The sequence below is a fragment of the Peromyscus leucopus genome, chromosome 13 (assembly GCF_004664715.2).
Source record: "Peromyscus leucopus breed LL Stock chromosome 13, UCI_PerLeu_2.1, whole genome shotgun sequence".
In the NCBI taxonomy this organism is placed as follows: Eukaryota; Metazoa; Chordata; class Mammalia; order Rodentia; family Cricetidae; genus Peromyscus; species Peromyscus leucopus.
Genome location: NC_051074.1, coordinates 63,886,620 through 63,908,375, shown reverse-complemented (window position 1 = coordinate 63,908,375; position 21,756 = coordinate 63,886,620). Strand labels below are relative to the sequence as shown.

Below are 21,756 nucleotides of genomic sequence, written 5' to 3'. Positions count from 1 at the left end.
CAACATAGTGGAACACAGCTCAAAATGAAGAGTAAAAGAGGGCTGGGGTGTCGCTCAGTGACTGAGCACGTGTGTATTCAAGGCTCCAAATTCACTCTCTAGTACTGCAGATACACGTGTGTGTGTGTGTGTGTGCGTGTGTGTGTGTGTGTGTGTGAGAGAGAGAGAGAGCCTTGTGTGTGTGTGTGCGTGTGAGAGCCTGTGTGTGTGTGTGTGCTGAGAAAGACAGAATACATAATTTTATAGTCAGTTATTGCCAAATTCTAAATTTCATCTGGATTTTTCATTTTGTTTACACAAATGGTAATCAGATATCTAAAATACAATCATCTATTTGTTGTCTACATTTTAAATAAAAGTTTCTTTTTATTTCTGGAGATGACAAAGTCAAGACAGAGAGAGAACTGCCTCCATTTATTTATGGACGAGATTTTAAATGCCAGAATTTTGACTACAAAGAACACCAGTATTTCCATGTTCATGGAGGAATTGAATTTGATATCAGCACGAATCCAGTTGAGAATGCTTTGGATGACTTTAAGGTTTTTGAATTATTAGCATTTCTGAAATGTTTTGTTGTTTGAGCTGTCTTTACAGGTTTTTACTGAGAAAGAGCTTCTGTGGGTGCAGGTACTGTACACACCTCTAGACAATCATCCTCACAGTTCACTAGCTTTTCTCACACATTGAAACAAGCATGAACCGAGTGCAGCTACTTCCTAGCAACTGTGTTGGAGAAGAAGCCAATAGACAAATCAGATACAGTCGCTTCCATCAGACTTTACAGATTCCAAATGAGCAACTTTTGTCCTTGGATCGTTAACTAAAGTATACAATAGAAATCCACGAACATGTGGCTGATCCTGGTGGCATACACCTGAAATGCCAGCAGGGACAGGAGAGTCATGAGTTCAAAACCAACCAACCACACATCATAGAGTGACTGAGAGAGAGAGAGAGAGAGAGAGAGAGAGAGAGAGAGAGAGAGAGAAAGAGAGAGAGACCCAAAAAAACAAATCCTTGGACACTTAAGCTAATCCATTCATGTTTCTCAAAAATTATGACAAGAAAAAAAAACAGCTTGAGTTTGAGAAGAGTGAGTCCCCAGGAGCCAGATGACATCACGTGCATCAGTCCCCTTATTTGTTTGTTGTTTGTCTATCTACATTATACATCATCATACCTGTTATGTATTTTCTTTTTAATCTTTGTTATCTATTCTCAAACTGGGAACTGGATGCACACAGTTATTACCAAATTTCTCTGGGGCTTTATTTTTTTCCATTTGCATGTATACAATTTCATATAATGGATCTTTTCATTATTAAGTTTGTTTAAAAAATTTTTAATGTGTGATTTGTATTTTAGAAAAATGTGGAGAAAATACAGGAGTGTGCTGCTAATACCTTTGCAGAAGATTCAGGATACAAAGAATTTTACTCAGTGCCAGTCATGGAGTTTTATGGAAAGAGGTAAGGAGCTTCTCATTCATAACAGCCGCAGCTTGTTGAATGTTAGCCGAAAACAAGAAAGTGTCAAAATGCAAAGGCCAGCTTAAAGCCTTAGGATGGTGAACCTAGAACGGTGATCTTGTGGACGACAGACTCAAAAGAGCACTAACTAGCTGTTATCTCACACACTTTGATACATCCTGCAAATGACCTTAGAATTAATTCTTACAATGAGCACCAGCGTTAAATAGGGACAGTGATGGGACCCAAACCATGAAGAGCAGCTGGAAGCAGAGGACACAGCAGCACACACCCTCTCATTTCCGTAAGGAGTCTGTTCAAAGCTGCAGACCCTCCCTGCCAGACCTTGCTGCACCCTTCATCTTCTGAAATGGCGTGCTCCTTCCAGGGTTGTGTCATCTTCTGAAATGGCGTGCTCCTTCCAGGGTTGCTAGGGTCTTTCACTGTGTTCTTACATTTTACCACGAATACAAGTTTGAAAACATGGGTTATAGAGCACAGAGGAAATACCTGGACGAGAGGTGGAGAAAAGCATGTTGGAAGGTTCATTTGCCTGTTTGTCCTCTGGTGGCCTGGAGGTAGCTAAGGACCAAGTTTCTATTCTGGAGAACAGAAATTTTGAAAATGGAATAGGGAGAAATGTGGAAGAGAGAGTAGATGAGATTGAGAGGGCATAACACGCAAGGAACAAAGCCAGGAGACCGTGTGGCATAGCAGCCCAATGGGGTATGTGTAAGAATACGAAATAGTAAAAGGATCAGATACAACGGAAAATGACAAGAGTGAAGAGCTTCCTCTAATATTGGCTGTGATTTGGTAAGAGAATTTTAATGAGACTGTGATTAAGGGGGGCTTATTTGCAGCATAACCATAGGGTAACGTGGGGGGAAAGTTAATGAAATGGGAAGAGGTAAAAATAGAAATCATATATATTGAAGATGCATGGGGATGGTAAGAGACATGAGGCAAAGGGAACATGAAGACAAACGATGGAATGTGATCGATCTTTCTGTTGAGTACTGACTGTCCTCGTATACTGCACACATGAAGCCAAAGGCGTGGTGGCCCCATTCTGAAGGAGGAAGAGCAGTGTGAGGACGCAGATGTTTGAGCACCTGTGTGAAGGTGCCTCTTCCTTACATGCAGAGTCCATGGAAACATCCTGTACCTGAAATGGTTTGTCGCCTCTCTGGAAGAGGAAGCTTAAAGATCCAGCACCTATTGAATAGACAGTCCTCGCCGGGCTGCATGATGTCCTGGAGACATCTGTGAATGAACTTTTATTCTCCAGCTTCTGCCAAGCTTCTGGGACACCACTGATCCTGGAAGGGCAGGAGAGCTGCAGGGAGAAGAGCTAGATTAATGAGAGGCTGTCCTCGGTTTAGCTCCGTATACGTATCCTGCTATTGCATGGTTAGAGATCCAACCACTACAATATGATATCATAACCGTTTCTGTTTCTCTAGTTCCTGATGAATGCACAGCATTTGGGAATCAGTGTTGGTGAATCATAGGGAGACAGATAGGACTTTTCAAGTTTTAAAATCTGTAATAGGTGCTGAGAGATAGCTCAGCAGGTAACGTGCTTACTGGGTATCCGTGAGAGTCTGAGAGCTGATCCCTAACACCTCACAGAGTGTGCCTGTGGTTCCAGCGCTGGGAGGTGGGAACAGGAGGACCCCAGGGACACACTGGCTACTTACACTAGCCAATCAGTGAGCCTCTGCTTCAAAACATGAGGTGGAGAGTCATGAAGGAAGACAACCTCTGGACAGACACACACACACACACACACACACACACACACACACACACACACACACACTCATGCACACATCCCTAATAAAAATAAATACAGAATAGGCTTGTTTCTAGATCCAGACAGCGTGAAATAAAAATAAAAAACCACAAGTAAGTAATCAGAATTTTCAAGACTCACATATCAATTACTAGAGAAACTTCATCCTGTATAAAATCCAACCTCTGCATATTTTTTATCAGAGTTCCATGTGCTAATTGGCTGGTATTCTCAACTGCAATGAGAAATCTTTGGCTGTTTCTTTTCCTGCCCAGGTTCCCTGATATCTCTTGCTGGGTGCTCAGCTCCCAATAAGCTCTGTCAAGGCAACTACACAAATGCCATCTTTGATAACCACTGCTTCAGGCTGGGTGGCAGCTGTCCTCTCAGGCTGGCCCTTCACTCTGCTTGGCAAATGGCATGCATCTAAGTTAGATTTGACACCAATACAATGAAATGAGTGCCTTTCCCAGTTAATATTTTCAAAGCAGTGCTACTTAAAACCCCAATAATTTCAAACTGCTCTCCCTGCCCCATAATGTAGGGGTGCATCAGTGCTGAACCCGAGAACAATGTGAATGAATGAAAACAGGGCATTTTAAAATCCCTTGCTGTCTTTGATTTTATGAAATGGTTACTACATTGAGCTCATAGAGTGTTCCTGTCATTTTCCTCTGATTTACTTCCCAAGGGATTCCTTGTCCTTTTTATTTCCACTAGGTCCTACAGTCACACTCAGAAGCATTCAGATCCTAGATTCATTTTAGTTTCGGGGAGAGTTTTCCCATCATACCAGAAAAACATCATGATATCAGATAGATGCTCAATGAATTGGAAGTCTATGAAATTAGAAAAACTCATGACTCATAAAGATGACAATTATTGTAACAAATAGATTAACTGTCCTAAAATACCCAGTTTGGAGAAGAACATACCAGTATCATGACACTGTTGAAAATGTAGGAAGTTGATCAGAAATCTGCTTAATGAAATGAGTGTCAGGGAAGTTCCTCGCCACAGTACCTAAGCCAGGTACACACTTCCAGGCAGAAGAAGATGGAGGCAGTGACTTGGAGACTTCCCTAAAGTCCCTACCCACACTTAAGGTTTGAGTAAGAGATGTAGAATGTCAGCACACAGGAGCTGAATGAAGACCTGGCTGAAATATCTAGCCATTAACCGAAACATGGGCCATCTGGGAGTTCTTCTAACAAGGCTCTCTCTGTGCCCAGTGCAACCTTACTGGACAGCTGGCCATGGACATCACAAAATTATCTCACCAGAGAGGCTCTCAGGGTACAAGCAAACTATTACTCCTCAAGTTTCTAGTGTCGTAAAGAACCCCCACCCAGTCTCTGGATACAGTCTTAACGTGACACCAAGAGGCACCAAATGCTTCTCTTTAGACTGTCTTCACTCCTGGCAGAACAGTTACAATGCCTCCTCTTGGGGAGCAGAAGCGCTCCCCAGAGGAGAAGCCACTGGAGAGAACAGAGGAATTCAGTATTTTGTCACTGCTTTACTCCTGAATGAGACTGGTCATGTTGGATACGAGGCTTCCATCTCATGTCTCAGAGTGGGAGTCTCTTTAACCTACTGGTGCAGTGAAAGCCAAGGAGCCATGACCTTAAACACCATGCCAGGTTGGGCTTAAGGTAAATTATCCTTCAGGAAGGCAGCTTATGGACACAATTTGATTAAAACAGTAAAGAGGAAGAACAATGGGTGGAAGATAAACCTAGGATTCTTTCCCTAGAAGCTGGGCTTCTAGTGACTTCTAAACAGTGCCGTAGTTGGGTTTTTGTTGTTGTTGTTTGTTTTGCTTGTTTGTTTTTACTCTTTGCTCTTTGGCGGCCCACCACCCAGCTCCCAAGTAAATACACAGAGACTTACTCTTTCTTATGAATGCCCTGCCTTAGCTTGGCTTATTTCTAGCTAGACTTTCTTAAATTATCCTGCCTATCTTTTGCCTCTGGGCTTTGACTTTTCTCTGTTCTCTATGTCTTTCTTCCCTTTTCACTCCGAAGCTGGTTGTGTGGCTGGGTGGCTGGTCCTTGGCTTCCTACTGTCCTCCTTTCCTCAGCCTTCCTTTCTTCTCCTCCGATTTATTCTCTCTGCCTAGCAGCCCCTCCTACCCTTTATTGCTATTGGCCACTCAGCTCTCTATTAGACCAATCTGGTGTTTTAGGCAGGCAAAGTATCACAGCTTTACAGAGTTAAACAAATGCAACATAAAAGAATGCAACACATCTTTGCATCATTAAACTAACATTCCACAGAATAAACAAATGTAACACATCTTTAACTAATACTCAATAACACAGTACCCCAATCTCTGTCATGGGAATACAGGACCAACCCAAATGGTCCATATAAGGGTAATTGTCAGGATAAAGAACTGTTGATAATAATGGTAGTATTTTTAACAATCAAGTATAGCTCATACTATAGTTCCGTATACAATTATTATGGAATAAGCAAGTTTTGACAGAATATAAATAAGTAGCAAATTACTTCGAAGCTATTTTAAAAATCCATTCTTTTTCTTTATTTTTTTTATAGTTACTATGTGATCTACTTTGATCTTGAAATTTTCTACCAGCAACTGTATAAGACTCAATGGTGGGGAGCCATAAATGAAATCATCAACAATCTGAGATTGAAAAGACTTCCACTGACTGAAGCTCAATTACATGAGCAGTTTAAGAAAAAATTTGGTTTCAAAAAAGCTATAAAGTGCAAGGTATTTCACTGACTATCACATAATTTTGTGTAAGGAGTTACATATTACCGTAAGTTCATGTCTCATATTCTATCCTAGATGGAAGGTCTAGGATATGAGGTTCAAGAGAGACACTGAGATCAGTTGTTGGGGGTATGGAGTTTACAAGAAGAGTCACGAATGGCTACGGACAGAAAGACAGACAATAGCATGGCAGGGGCTCTGAGGAGAGTTTAGGCCCACCAGACAAACAGTATGATGCAGGTTCTGATGAGAGGAAATCAGGGCCCACAAGGAGAGAGAGACAGAGACAGAGAGAGACAGGTACTGAGAGAGACAGAGGAGAGGAGAGAGAGTTATACCTTTCTGCGAACGAGAGTAGTTTTATTTCACAAGCTTGCAATCAAGTTCTCTGATGCTCAGGCAAAAGGCAGGGCAATGGGTAGAGAGACAGACCTGTGTCCACCGACTCTCACTTTTATGCAAACTCACTTCCCCAGGAGAAAGCCCCTGGGACCTGGAGTCTATTAGCCTGGGGATTATCAGACAAAGTCTCAGTAGGGCACCCTGTGTCTGAGAGTGGAAAGACTCCCGTAGCTGTCCTAACATTCCATTCTCACACTAGGATAAACTAATGCTTACATAAATACCTCAATAGAAAATAAAAGCCCCACCTTTTATTAGCTGAAAGTCTATATGGTTCTAGATTTTACATTTTTGGCCAATTCCAAACCAAATTGCCAATAAGCTGGACTGTGGTTCGTGTGAATGGCAAATATTTACTCTTTTCTAATGTTTAAGCCGCCATTGTCGACAGGAAAACTCCTGTGAAGTCCCACGTCTGTTACTGTCACTCCTATCACACAGATGAGAAACGGGAGTGTAGAGAGTCAACACAAATCATACAGTCAGTAAATGGCGCCACCTGGCCCTGTCTGGGCACACAGGCACCTGAGTCAGCCCTGTGTGCCCTCACAGACCTCACCTTAGCTGCTGGAACCCATCTGGTGGGCGCCTTGGTTTCTGGAACCCATCTGTTGGGCACCTTAGTTTCTGGAACCCATCTGATGGGCGCCTTGGTTTCTGGAACCCATCTGTTGGGCACCTTAGTTTCTGGAACCCATCTTGTTTGGCTCCTTAGCTGCTGGAACCCATCTGTTGGGCTCTCCAACTTCAAAGGCTATGCTGGCATATACCTCCTATTTATCTATTTAAAAAGCCATACATTTAAAACTCTGATAACTAATCTAATTTAAAATATTTATCAGAACATCTCAAAGAACACCACAATATTTTTAACCTCTTCATCTGAGAACTAGAGAAAGAAGAATAAGTCTGTCTCTCTCTCTAGCTATATATCTCAAGTTTCTTCAGCTGTCCTTAAGTCAGAGAGAAGCAGGTAATCTTCATTTGCCTTTAAAGTGCTTCAGGAAGATATCTGTTCACTTTGCTTAAATTGTCTGCAAAGATGAAGCTACTCTAAAAGAAAGGAAACAATCTTTCCAAATGTATTTCCATGCTCTCAATGTCTCCTAGGTCTGTGAGTTTCAACATTGCCCAGGGAGAAGCTCTTTACCTGGCCCCTGTGGCAAAAATTGAACCACACTCTTGCAACTCTCTTAATGCATTCTGTGGTCTCTCCTTAAAGAAAACTTTAGACTTATTTTTATAAAAACTATTTTAAAAACTAATACTGATCTTTAAAACAATTCTAGAGTATCCCATTTGGTATGAAGTCAGCTGTTGAAAGAGGCTTGTCTGCTGTTTTCCATACATTCAGCCGTAAAACCTCAAGCTCAACCATCAATGTTTCTGATGAAGCAGGCTACGCCATTTTCCACCACGCGGCCCTGCACAACCGAGTCTCCATCATCTGTCAGCTGTGTAACGCCAACTTCAACGTTAACCAGAGACGCTTCGTCATGTTCAGCCAAGGTACCATTCAGTTTCTAAACTTTGTTCAATACTGAATGGGTCCAGTTAATATAAAGCAGAATTGAATGATTTAAATATAGTGAGTAACCCGTTTTCCTTTAAGCACTTTTTAATGTGGAAAGAATCTTTGGCAATTAAAAATCTTCCATTCATCCTTGTCTTCTCAGATTTCCACTTGCTAATAAATAGGTAAGCTTCACAATATGAATAAGTAAATCTGCTAAGCAATGTTACTGCTAAATCAACATATTAGTCTAGCTGCAAGTTTTGGTTAGGTCTTGAAAGGCAGAGTTGCCAGGCATGCTCTGACTTGGTGTTGGGTACATGCAACATGCTTACATGTCTCTGTCAGAAACTGTACTCCACATTGTCTGATGTCATACTGCTCTCTGTATCAACACGTTGTCAATTTGTTCTTTCTGACTAATTTAGGAAACTGCTGTATATTGGTAATCATGTTTCTGTGTGGATTTTCTTTTTAAACAGAGTCATCCAAAGTGGATATGAAAAAAGAAAGAAATGGTAAGGTTGAAGTGAACTATGTGGATATTTTAAAAGATTATTACATATGTTAAAACTTTTTTGCTGAGTATGGTGACACAAGCCTGTAATCCCCACATGTGAGAGATTGAAGCAGGAAAAGAGGGTGAAAGTCATCCTCCGTTATATGAGTGAGTTCAAGACCAGCTGGGGCTGCATGAAAATAAACAATCAAAAAAAAGAAGCTTTTCATAGCATCCAATCTACAAGTATTTCCTTGCATGAAAATGTAAAATAATGATGTTTCACATTCAATTTGAAGTTTAATTTTTCTGCCCATGGTTACTGATGTTCATGTTAGGTGTTCCTTTTTATAATATTTAACTGGGGATTTGCTGTGATCTCCACTTGTTTTATAAATTCAGTTTCCAAAGTCGTTTGGCAGGTGGTCCATAATCAGCTACAAGCTGGGAATGGTGTATGGTGCCTGTGTACAAGGCCCCACCCAGCTTCAGTCTCCACACCCTAGTCCCACAAACAAGTTTATGATTGAGACATTCTGCCACCTAGTGGCCATAATCATATATGGGTTCTAAGGAATGATTACTTTTTGCTGAGGTCAAAGTTTTGAGATAAGCATTGGACATTTTAAAAAAAATCATTAAGTTTATACCTTTCTACACATTTGAGATACTAGCCACATAACTTTAGAGTCTACATAAGGTAATTTAAGAAAGTTCTTACACACACACACACACACACACACACACACACACACAGCAATATCTTACTTTAAAAAGCCCAAATTAGTAAAGGCAGAGGGACTAGATACTTGAACTAGTTGCCTTATTGTGGTGGAGGAACATTGTATACACACACACACACACACACACACACACACACACACACACACACGTAAAATAAAATTTAAAGTACCACCAGAGCAGGAAGGAGGCATGTAACTGAAAGTTTTCCTGTGTCCCGCCTAGTCCACAGCTGCTCAGGCCCAAATAAACACACAGAGGCTTATATTATTTTTAAACTATATGGCCTAATGGCTCAGGCTTCTCGCTAGCTAGCTCTTACATCTTAAATTAACCCGTTTCTATAAATCTATGCTTTGCCACATGGCTCGTGGCTTACTGGTCCTTTACATCTTGCTTCTCCTGGCTGCAGCTGGCAGCGTCTCCTCTGCCCTGTCTTTCTCCTTCCTCTCTCTCTAGTTGGAATGTCCCACCTAACTTTATTCTGCCTCACCATTGGCCAAACAGCTTTATTTATCAACCAATCTGAGCAACACATGTTCACAGCGTACAGAACAATATCGCCCATCAGAGACAGATGGAAGCTTCTGATTGAATGGCACTTAATGAAACAGTACTTCATTAGAAATTGTTGAATTAAGTGTAAAATTATAGCTTGCTTTATCATGACTATTTTATGTATTTACTTAGTTTTTTTAAATGTGTAGTAAGATATAGTGGCACACACCTGGAATCACAGCATCAGCATTGGGGACTGAGGCCAAAGGATTTCAAATTTGAGGCTATCCTGAGCTATAGTGGGCCCCAGACCAACCTGAACTATGTAGCAAAACCCTCAAAAAGTAGATGCATATTTTCTTTGCTCATAAAAAGGTATGATTCCTTTAGCTATTCCAAGTTAAGCAAAGAAATATAAGGTTGCCCAAATGATTGTTTTAGTTCTTATTTTGGAGGATTTATATATTGTATAACACTAAGCTGCGTGCTTATTTATTCTTTACTTATTTTAGGAGTGCTAGCTCTGACTACTGAAGCAATTGTTATCCTTCTCAGGTCCCACACCTCTACACCTGGCCGCACAAGCCTGTTCACTGGAGGCGACCATCTGCCTACTCTGTTTCAAAGCTGATTACACACTCACTGAGAAAAGAGGCTGGATGCCAATCCACTTTGCCGCCTTCTATGATAACATCTGCATCATCATTGCACTCTGCAGGAAGGATCCGAGTTTGCTAGAGGCTGAGGCAACAGCTGAGTGAGTTACTGAGCATCTGTAAAATTATATATAAACTTCTACTTTCCTGACTACCACCAGGCATCATTGGTACGGGGACTTGCAAGGTAGCAAAGCATTGATGTTTTCTCTGGTCTTCATCTTCTTCTCTTCTGGCTTAACCTTAGAATTTGTGAAGACCAGAGCTTTCATCTGCCTGTGTGTGTTTCCTAGAGGAGTAAAGAGTAAGTTCTGGGGATTTCTTTAGCTGTTGTATCAATAACACAGCTTCCCAGATCTGTTTATTAGGCTAACCACATAACTAAGGAAGAGAGTGTTGCTCTTGTCTCCTATATAATCAGCAGGTAGCCCTCTGTCTCCAGATCAAAGTAGACAGAACCATATCACAGCAGAAATAACTGCTTGTATCTACAGGAGGACTGTAGCATGAATCCTAAAAGGTCTTATTAATAAAATCAAACCCAGAGCCAGGTATTGGGGTGAATGCTGGAAGATCAGAAAAGCAGAACAAGCCACAGCCACCTCACCTTGCCAGTTCCTCAGCTGATCCTCAGACTGGAAGTCTCTGTGTTCCTATCCAAATGGATCTCAACTGAACTGCTTCTTGAAAGCCTGAAAGCTTAACCCAGCTCTAGTTCCTGGTCCTCATGCCTTAAATACCTTTCTGCTTTCTGCCATCACTTCTTGGGATTAAAGGCTCTTGTTACCACACCTGACTGTTTCCAGTGTGGCCTTGAACTCACAGAGATTCAGGCGGATCTCTGCCTCTGGAATGCTAGAATTAAGGGCGTGTGTGCCACCATTTTCTGGCCTCTATATCTAGTGGCTTTTCTGTTCTCTGACCCCAGATAAGTTTATTAGGGTGCACAATATTTTGGGGAACACAGTATCACCACAGAGGACAGCAGCAAAAAGAAGAAAAGTTGGAAGCAGGAAACATTGCCAAAGTCTCCTGTTTCATAATTAGGGTGAACATTCTTCCTTAGGCTTGTCCAGGAATCTAAAGACCAGGTGATCATTTTGACTCTCTGAACCTGTTGTACGGATACCGTGGTCTAAGTCTCCAAATGCCCTGTCCCTTGTTTACACACTGGCTTGGCGGTTTGAAGGACACTTAATGCTCCTTAACTCGTGGCTTCTCCACTGTAGCATGAAATGGCAGCAGCTCCCGTGTCCATTATCATGTCTGCATAATAGATGGAGCAGCAAGACCGAGACGAAGCAGCAGACACACCCCCCTCTTCACCGCTGCCCATGCAGCTCCCACTACCGTCCTGTAGACACGCTGGTTTGCACGTCACCTACCTACCTCTGAGGGGAGATGGGAGATGGAACCCAAAGATCTTCATTGTCTAAAGCAACACACAGTCAGCTTTCAGTGAGGAGACTGGGATTTGGAATTGGATATAAAATATTAAAAAAATGTGTTTGGTCACTACTAAGCCTATGCGATATTTGTAAAGTGGGTTGATAATACCTGATTATGTGTCCACTAATTTATTAAGCTTCTGGAAAGATTAGATAGGCAATGTATTTTAATTATGTTGTGTAGTACCAACTTCCAAATACATTATAAATCATAATAATTGAGAAAGAGGACAGGGATGACTAATGAGGAGAAGGAGGCAGGGAGGCACGTCTGTGGAATGTGGAGAATGGGGCGCTGAAGGAAGACAAGGTGATGGCGTGGATTAGAGTTCCTTCAGCAACCGAAGTAAATGTGGTGCTGTGTGTGCACAACCCTGTCACACTGTGTTTTTGACTCGTAGGAATCAGTGTACCCCACTACTGCTTGCCGCAACTTCAGGAGCACTGGACACCATTCAGTACCTTTTCTCTCTTGGAGCCAACTGGAGAAAAACAGACACGAAAGGAAACAATATCATTCACTTGTCAGTGCTCACTTTTCATACAGAGGTACTCAAGTATATCATAGAATTGAATATCCCTGAACTTCCAGTTTGGAAAACTTTAGTAGGTGAGTATAGAACATATGATTTCGTCATAAACATTCTGATTATTCTATAATATGATCATTGGTGTGCTGACATGGAATAAATAAAATAAAATATGCATATTCAAAAAATTAAAGATTGTGCAATAAAAATTATGTATTAAAACCAACAATAGTTCAGTTGATAAGGGGAACTATCTTTTGGTGTATAAAAGTAGTTTGATTTCTAACTTAAAATCAGAGATCTGTGATCCAAATGAGCTATATCTTACACAATGATATTTATTTTCCAACTTTATTAGAAGTCAGAAAATCTCTCTGTTAATATGCAGAAATATTCCACAATAAACCAAATTCAGAAAGAAAGGAGGACACCGCTTAAGCAGCAAAGCTTAATGTCCTCCACTCCATTCCTTACTCCTCATCCTAAAGCAGCTTTAGAAAAGTCTTCCTGCACATTTAGAAGAATGTTTTATGCAAAATTTTGTGTTCAATCTAGTCAGAAAAACAAGGGTAAGGGTTACTCAGTCAATTGAATATACGTATCAAAATTCATTTCTTCCTCAATCCCCATTACAATCACATGAAGATTAAACAAAACAGCAGTAGCAGTCAAGGTTCAAGAGAAAATGGAGGGCTGTGATAAACAAGAAGGAACCAAGCAGGCACCTCTGAAACTGAGCCTCCCAGAGAATCCCAAGCCCACATTAGGAAAGCCGAGAACTTCTCAAACTCAAACCTCACAGTCCTCACAAAGCTGGAGAATAGACAGTGCCAGGGCCCTCCCCTTGGCCCAGTCAGAAAGGCCAGCAGGTGCTGAGGCTGCCTTCTCCTTGGAGAGAAAGGCAACCGGAATTTCCAGGACCACAGCCAAGGCCTGTTCCAGAGTGGAGCTATGGGCCCAGCCTTGAGAAAAGGCAGAGCTCTGAAAGTGCCATTGAATCAGTGAGAACTGAGAAGGTGGATCTCAAGTAGGGAAAATAACAGTGAGAAGTGAGACAACACCATGGGTCACTACAATGTCACTAGATGAGAGTGATATTTGTCTAGACAGTGTTAAGTATTGATTCGAGTAGCAGCTGGAAATGTGAGGAAAGGGAAAGAAGAGGAAATGGCAGAGCACCATGAGCTGGTTCCCCATTTCCCATAACATGAGGCCATAAACAAAGCCCGAGGCTGTAAGATGAATCTTAAAAGGCCTTATTAATAAAAAACCCAGAGCCAGATATTGGGGTGAAAACTGAGAGATCAGAGGAATAAAACAAGCCACAGCCAACCTCACCTTACCAACTCCTCAGCCTCCAAAGAGACCTACTTCTTGTATACTCACTCCTATATGCCTTTCTGTGCCCTCCCATCTCACTTCCTCTCTCCGCCCAGCTACATCACTTCCTCTTTCTACCCAGATCTATTACTTCTTGTCTGTCTGTACAGACCTCCAGACCTCTATGGTTAACTAGCACTGGAATTAAAGGCGTGTGCCACCACGCCGGCCTCTGTTCCCAGTGTGGCCTTGAACTCACAAAGATCTGAATGAATTTCTGCCTCCAGAATGCTAGGATTAAAGGCATGTGCTACCTCTGCCTGACCTCTATATTTAATATAGTGGCTGGCTTTCCCCTCTGATCCCCAGATAAGCTTTATTGGAGTGCACAAATAAAATATCACCACACAAGGCCAAGGTAGCAAGATGTAGCAGTGTCTCAGAACACTGCTTTCTAGAGAAGTGAACCCAAAGCAGTGGAGGCAGTGGATGCAAAACCACGGTATGTTGCTGTCGGTACTTTTTGCTTATAACTTTGAGTCATGAACATAAAATAAAAATTAAAGCAAAAAGAAAAGAGATAGAGAATGAGAACTAATGTTTTTCCCGATGGAGTAAGACAGTTAATATTCCAACCTGATTCTAGTGGTTTAAGATGTTTGATTCTTCGGGCTGGGGAGTTGGCTCAGTAAAGCACCTGCTGTGCCAGCATAAGGACCTGAATCCAGATGCTGAGCACACACATAACCCTGGGCATAGTAGCCTCTGTGTAATCCTAGCACTCAGGTTTGCAAAATTGTTTGAGGATTTTCTCCAGCTTTGTGCTTAATCTAGATAGAACTATATAGGTAGAGGTATTAGATCAGTTTAATGTATATGTGGAAATTTATTCATTCCCAAGATCCCACAAAAACTGCATGAAGATTAAATAATACCAGCAGCAGACAAACTCAGGGGAAAACAAGGAGGACATGACAGCCATAAAAACGGGAGACGGGCCAGTCCCTGGAGCTCACTGGCCAGCCAGTCCAGCCAATTGAAGAACCCCCAGTTCAATGGGAAACTCTGTCCCAAAACTTTAGGTAGAGAAGAAATAGTGAAGGGCACCCAAAGTCGACCTCCGTACCCCCCACCCCAATACAAATGTACATTCATGCACACACAAAAATCACAGTTCACACAAACACCAATAAACATACACACATACAAAATGCACATGATTGCACACACACAAAACACATATTCACACAAACACACACACACACTTTAAAAAATGATATTCAACTATTTGTTCAAAACAGTCTCAGTATCAATCTTGGCATTTGTTAAGTAGTGAGGACATTTCCTGAGTACATCAACCCAAGGAGCTGCTGGGAAATGTCATGGTGTTTATTTTTATGCCCATAAGTCCTCACATCTTAATCTTTTAAAAAAGTGACTGTGAGGATCAACTTTACTTATAACAGACATCCATTATAAATACCTTCAAGTCTGGCTCTTGACAAAAATGACTTAATGGCACAGCTCACTTGCAGGGGTCACTACTTGCAGTATCCATAGTTAGAAAGTCCCCATAATTACTCGATAATGGCACCAGCAGAATAACAAACAGAAAGCATGTTGCTTCTTGCTTTGCCTCAAGCCTTGAAATAGCTCTCTCTCCTTCCCCTGCCCATTTCCACCATGAGTAAAATTCATCTAATTAGAAGCAGGTTAATTAGCCTTTGGAGTAGAAGCTGAAATTTAAACCAGAGCAGTCTAGGCAAGAGCTGAGACAGCTCTGAAAAGAAGCAGGCCAGAGAATGACATGAAGTAAGGATACAGCTCTGTGCTTTTTCACACCAAGACACTATTTAGAAGCATACATAATGTTTCATCCTTTGTTTAGAGTTCAAATTCATGCTCAATTTTTAAGAATCATATTGATCACTTTCAGGAAATGTACAAAGCACCATATCTAATTTAATGGCTGTTAAAATTTCATTGATTATGTAGTATACTTTACCATCCTTAAAATCTCCTACTCAAATTTTATTCAAAATTAATGGTAAGTACATGGGAAATGTATTATTTTTCTAGTGAATTTGAACTATATTTCTAGGCAATGATAGTCACTCAGACCAAAGAAATAATTTAAAATTTCTTTTTCAGTAACTATATATACTATAAACCTTAGAGATCTTGGGCATATTGTGTTCGTTTCTGTTACTGTCAAAAATGCCCAAGATAATCAACTTCTGTAGAGAGCACTTTACCTGTGAGCACTCACAGGATTAACTGTAATGAAGTAATAACATGTGTTATGGGAGCCAGTGGCAGAGGCCCATGGCCTATTTGCCTCACGGGAGGTGTAGAAAAACAGAGAGACGGAATCCCACAGTCCCTTTCAAGGATACTTCCCCCAGTGATCTACAACTTCCCAGTAAGTTCCACCTCTTAAAGTTCCCATCACCTTCCAATAGCACCAAGCCAGTGACTAAACCATGAAGATAGGCCTTTGAGGACCAATCCAGATCCAAGTTAGTCCATGATAATCTATCCAGCACCTCAGAGAACCACAAACAGAGGGGACTTAGCACATGATGGGATGATCTCAACTCTTCTGTTCGCTTTACCTATATGACAACAAAATCAGTCATTCCATTGCCTCTGCTGTGAATTACAGTTGTGTTTTTCTGTTGAATACTTTTCAGAAATGTTGCAGTGTGAAAGCTTCAAGCGAAGGATGATGGCTGTCATGTCCTTAGAAGTAGTTTGCTTAGCAAATGATCAATACTGGAAATATATTTTGGATGCAGGTGATACAAAATACATTAACTATCTTTTTCTTGTCATGTTTTAAGTAGAGCTATATTATATTCAGGTCAATACTTTTAGTATATTATATATAGTATATAATACACAAATATTAACATAGACATACATATTTAATTCTGGGATCAGATGCAAAGCACATACTATACCACTAAACTAATACATACATACATACATACATACATACATATATTAAAAAAAGTGTGTGTGTGTGTGTGTGTGTGTGTGTGTGCTCATGCACATGCATGTGTTTTTCAAGACAGGGTCACACATATGACCCAGGCTGGCCTTGAACTTGTAATCCTCTTGCCTCAGCCTTTTTTTTAATTAAAAATTTATATATTTGATCATGTTTTTCTCTTCCTCAACTCTTCAGAGGTCCTCCCCACCTCCCTGCCACCCCAACTTCATGTTTTTTTGCTCTCTCTGTAAACAAACAAATAAATAAAACAAAAACCCAAGAAACAAAAACAAATCAAGAAATAAAACTAAGTCAAAACAAATAGGAAAAAATCTGATAAGACAAAAATCTCAGAACAAAAGAAAACAAAACAAAAACTCCACAGAAATACCAGAGCGTTCGTTCTTTTTGTGTTGACCAGCTATTCCCGGTTCTGATATACCTAGGAAGATTCCACTGGAGAAACTGATTTTTCCCTTTGCCAGTGGGTGTCAATGTAGACGGCCTCTTGCCTAGGGGTGATTGGTTCTTTCCATCTTTCCACTTCTCTTCTGTATAGAGGCCCCGAGCCTTTAGGGGAGGGGCTTGATAAAGACATCCCTTTTAGGACTGAATGCTCTAAAGTCTCTCATTCTCTACGCACTGTCCAGTTGTGGGCCTCCGTGTCAATTCTCATCTACCTTGAGCAACTTTCTGATGAGGGTTGAGTGAGGCACTGATCTATGAGTAAAGCAGAACGTCATTAGGAGTCATTTTATTGTTATGTTGTTTTAGCAGAAGAATAATGGTAGGTTTCCCCTAAGGCCCGTGACCTATCTAGTCTCAGGGTCTTGGCCACTTCGGCAGTGTCAATTGTGAGTTCCATTGCCTTATAGCTTTTGAGTGCTAGGTTTACAAGTGTGTGCAATCCTAATTTACTTCAAAATATGTTTTTAACTAAAACAGACACTTTTAGTTGATTTTAAGCTTCTTTTTTCTTTTCTCTAAGATCACTTTTTTCAACTTTATGTTTTATTTTCATGTAAAAGTTGTACATGGTCAAAAAAAACCTATGTATATTTTAGAGGAAATCTATTTCTCTAAAAACTTGAAATTTTAAGAAGTAATAAAAAGAACTTTAGTATACTAGCTGTTCTAGTATAATATCTAGTTGTTCTAGTTTAATATTGGTTATGATAAACTACCCTGACAAACAACAATGTAGGGGAGGAAGTGTTCACTTCAGCTTGGAGTTCCAAGTTACAATCGATCATAACAGGGAAGTAAAGGATGTGGGAACCTGAATCAACTAGTCACACATATCCACAGTTGAGAGCAGGGAGAAATGAATGGACGCATGCCTGCCTCCTTGTGCTCAACCCTTTTTCTAAACTTACAGTCTAGGATCCCCTGCCCAGGTCATGGTGTCACCCACAGTAGATGAGTTCTCACATCAATTAACATTAGCAGTCCAAACCATCCTCCACCTATATGCTCAGAGGTCAACCTTACCTATATTAGTCCTCCACTGAGACTCTCTTCTTGCATGATTCTAGATCATGTCAAGGTGATAGTTAAGTGTAACCATCACAGTGCTGCTATAATTACTTTCATTTATAATTTATTCCAGTTCTACACTTGCACAATTTGTTTTTTAAATTGAAAACTAGAAGAACATGGCAGACCAGGTTTGTAAGTAGTTCTGCATGTAGAAATTGCATCATGGTTTCTCTGGCCTAGTTTCTTCGCTAATCAAATGGGTCAATGCCATGGACTTGTTCTGAGAGCAGCACTGTCCGCCACAACTTTCTGAAGTGATGGGAATGTCTGAACTGTCTGTATGGTGCCCACTTCCCTAATGCGCATATTGAGACATGCATTTCCCACGGATATTGATGAATGAACATGCTTAATTTTACTTAACTCATTAAAACCATGTTTGGAAAAGCTCAATGTCCCCAAAGAGTCAACAACAGATGGCTTCATCTCAGGTAGATAAATAAATGAGCCTCAATTATACTCATATTTTCAGAACTTTGTGTGTCTTCTATGGTGTGGTTTCTTCTCAACTAAACTGATACAAACCCAGCAAGCATTCAACTAAAGTCAAGTTTTCTATTTTTTTTTTTTTTACCATGCCCAATGACTGATTATAATAAATAAGGCTACTGTTATATTTGACTAGATCAGTACTTTTTTCACTTTTTGGTTTAAGATAATGTATGATAACATATTCAAATAATTAAACAGTTACTGCCACACGAAGATAAGTCAGTACCCACAGCAGAACTTTACCATGTGATACCTCGAAGCCTTTATCAGCTAGGCATGGTGATGCACACCTTGATCCTAGCACTTGGGGAGCCAAGACAGGAAGAACTGCACAGTGGATTTCTGTGTAGCTGGAGTTTTCTTGTGTTTTTCCTGGTCCACAGCCGCTCAGACCCAAGTAAATACACAGAGGATTATATTAATTAAAACTGCTCAGCCATCAGCTCAGGCCTACTACTGTCTAGCTCTTACACTTAAACTCAGCCCATTTCTGTTAATCTCTATGTCGCCACGTTTTCTGTGACTTTACCTGTGTGCCATTACATGCTGTTCCCTGGACTGTGGGCTGGTGTCTCCTGACTCAGACTTCCTCTTCCCAGAATTCTCCTTGTCTGCTTATCCCGCCTATACTTCCTGCCTGGCTACTGGCCAATCAGCATTTTATTTATCAACCAATCAGAACAAGACATTCACAGCATACAGAGCAACATCACCTGTCATTTCTGTCTACATAATGAATTATCAACCCTATAGGACAAAAATCAGTATTTTAAAGATGGCCTGAATTCACTAATATAGTGTATGATCATGTGTTATATGAAATTAAATATGCAAACAGCAAAAGCCACTATCTTGTAGATAAGACAAAATTATTTTCCATATCACTTCAAGTTGTTATTCTGTATTTTGTAAAACTGTGTGTAATTATTTATATTGCCATACCATGAACATTATTTCAATATTGTTAGGATAAATCAACTATAATTGACTTTGAAAAATTAATGCTCATTTCATTCTTATCTTTACAGGCACCATTCCTGCTTTAATCAATCTGTTAAAATGTCCCAAAATAAAACTGCAGTGTAAAACTGTTGGGTTACTGAGTAATATCTCAACCCACATAAGTGTAGTACATGCTTTGGTGGAGGCAGGAGGCATCCCTGCTTTGATCAACCTGCTGGCTTCTGATGAGCCCGAACTACATTCCCGCTGTGCTGTCATTCTGTACGATATTGCTAAGTGTGAAAACAAGGATGTTATCTCCAAATATGTGAGTCACTGTTTTATAAAACATCATTTCGACTTGCTGGGGACCAGCCTCAGCAGTTTCGGGGGTCTGAAGGATGGGATACCTGGAAGGCGCAATAACGACTCAGAGACAATGTTCATGCAAGCTGACAGGTCACGTTGGGCTTCTGCAGTTGTTAAGTTTATTTTTTCTTCCCTGACTTCTCTTAGCTTCTCTTAGTTTCTCTTAGCTTCTCTAACTTCTCTTGCTTTAGCTTCTGCTTTTGCCCTGGTGACCTCAGTCTTTCATTATCATAAGAAAAGGGGGAACAGAAGAAAAGGGGAAATCACCCAATACAAAATGTTCTTATGATTCCAAAGATTATTCTTAGAAAATCACCAATATATTCTTCATCATCTTTCACTAAACACAGGAACTATCCCAGATACACCAAAGAAAGCGTAATCTATTTTTATTATTAGTGATTATACAATCTTTTGAGCATGTGACCCAAAGGCTAGCAACATGCAATTTTGCAAAAAAAAAAAAAAAAAAAAAAAAAAAAAAGGTAAAAATAAGAACAGTGGTCAATGTACCAGACAGTCATTTCCTTCTCACACAGTCTGCTCTGACCTCAAGACCCCTGCAGCCGCCTAAGTTTCTCCTCAGCCCTCTGTAAACACCAAGCCCCAGGACTGGTGGGCCACAATGACCTCAGACAAGAAATCTGTCCCTGCAAGTCAGCAACTTCTGTCCTTCTATATCCAACAATTCCAAGGAAGAACTAATCGAATTTATAGAGCTTCTGTGAAAGGAAGCTCACCTTTCTTGGCAGCTCTTCAATCTAGGAAACCAATAAAGCCTGTAGTAATCACTCCATCAATTGTCACATTATCTCCACACTCCTTCAGGAGGAATAAAAAGTATCTGAATTAAAGTTGCCATCTCCCTTTCTTGGTGGAGACCACTATTCTCCCCCTATTCTAGGTTCCTACACTTTTAGTTTGTCATCCCATCTATATGTTACTCCATCCACAGTCCTCAGCCAATACCCCTTAGGATCTCAAGTTTCACACAATTCCCTTGGAATATCCTCAGAAACTGAATTATTCATCGTGGTCATATTAAGTCCAGTGTATTGATACACATCATACCATGTGCTATAGTTGACCACACATTCAGTACAGTTTATCCAAGCCTGAAAAGGTTCTCCAGGCTGCAGGTTCTTCTCCGTGAACTACATAACTGCCTTAACCCCAGCCTGGGTGATCATCTCTGTATAAATTCCTGTGAAATTTACTTCACTCCTTTCCTGTATCACAGAAATCACCATTGGTCTAAGAACACATAACATGAAGATCAGATAGAAGAAAAAGACTAGCATCACAAGAAATATTTATATGGAGGAGGACATGACATGTGCACGTCATAAAGCATGACCTTGGGACACGTAGGCATGTCTGCCTTGGCCCTCTAGAGGCATGCTAAGCAGAAGATCCAGAGGGGAACACATGGAGGGTTGATAGTCCACAATCTCGGGTCCCCTTTTCTCCAATCTCTGCTGGCAGCACGTCACCCATCTTATATGCCGTCCCCAGCATTGGCTGGCAGCCATTCTTTCACATAGAAACTGGAGATCTGTGTTGTTACAGAGCAACAAACTCTTAGGGATGATCAGCTATAGGAGAGGGAGTGTTTAGGAAAAACACTTCCACAAGCAGCAGGCATGTAGGAGGTCTGTAGCCCACTGGCCCACGGGGCCTGATGCTCGGCACTGGCAAGAGTTCAGATATGAGTAGCCCCGGGGAGAAGATGGAGCATTTTTCATAATATACACTGATTGCTTCACGTTTACACGAAGATATTAGTTCTGTCTGAG

General features: G+C 40.8%; 1 protein-coding gene across 2 annotated transcripts in view; it reads left to right on the top strand.

Annotated features, from left to right (window-relative positions):
* The window catches only part of Ankar (ankyrin and armadillo repeat containing), a 63,844-nt gene that overhangs the window by 17,233 nt on the left and 24,855 nt on the right, over positions 1-21,756 (top strand). For both annotated transcript variants that reach the window (XR_005092688.1, XM_028886994.2), the window contains exons 4-12: positions 379-542; positions 1,369-1,472; positions 5,833-6,013; positions 7,708-7,927; positions 8,414-8,449; positions 10,225-10,426; positions 12,175-12,383; positions 16,317-16,421; positions 19,678-19,919. Coding sequence is in view for 1 of the 2 variants with exons in the window: in XM_028886994.2 (XP_028742827.1) it covers positions 379-542; positions 1,369-1,472; positions 5,833-6,013; positions 7,708-7,927; positions 8,414-8,449; positions 10,225-10,426; positions 12,175-12,383; positions 16,317-16,421; positions 19,678-19,919 (1,463 nt within the window). In the remaining variant the exon portion in view is untranslated. The remainder of the gene's footprint in view (positions 1-378; positions 543-1,368; positions 1,473-5,832; positions 6,014-7,707; positions 7,928-8,413; positions 8,450-10,224; positions 10,427-12,174; positions 12,384-16,316; positions 16,422-19,677; positions 19,920-21,756) is intronic.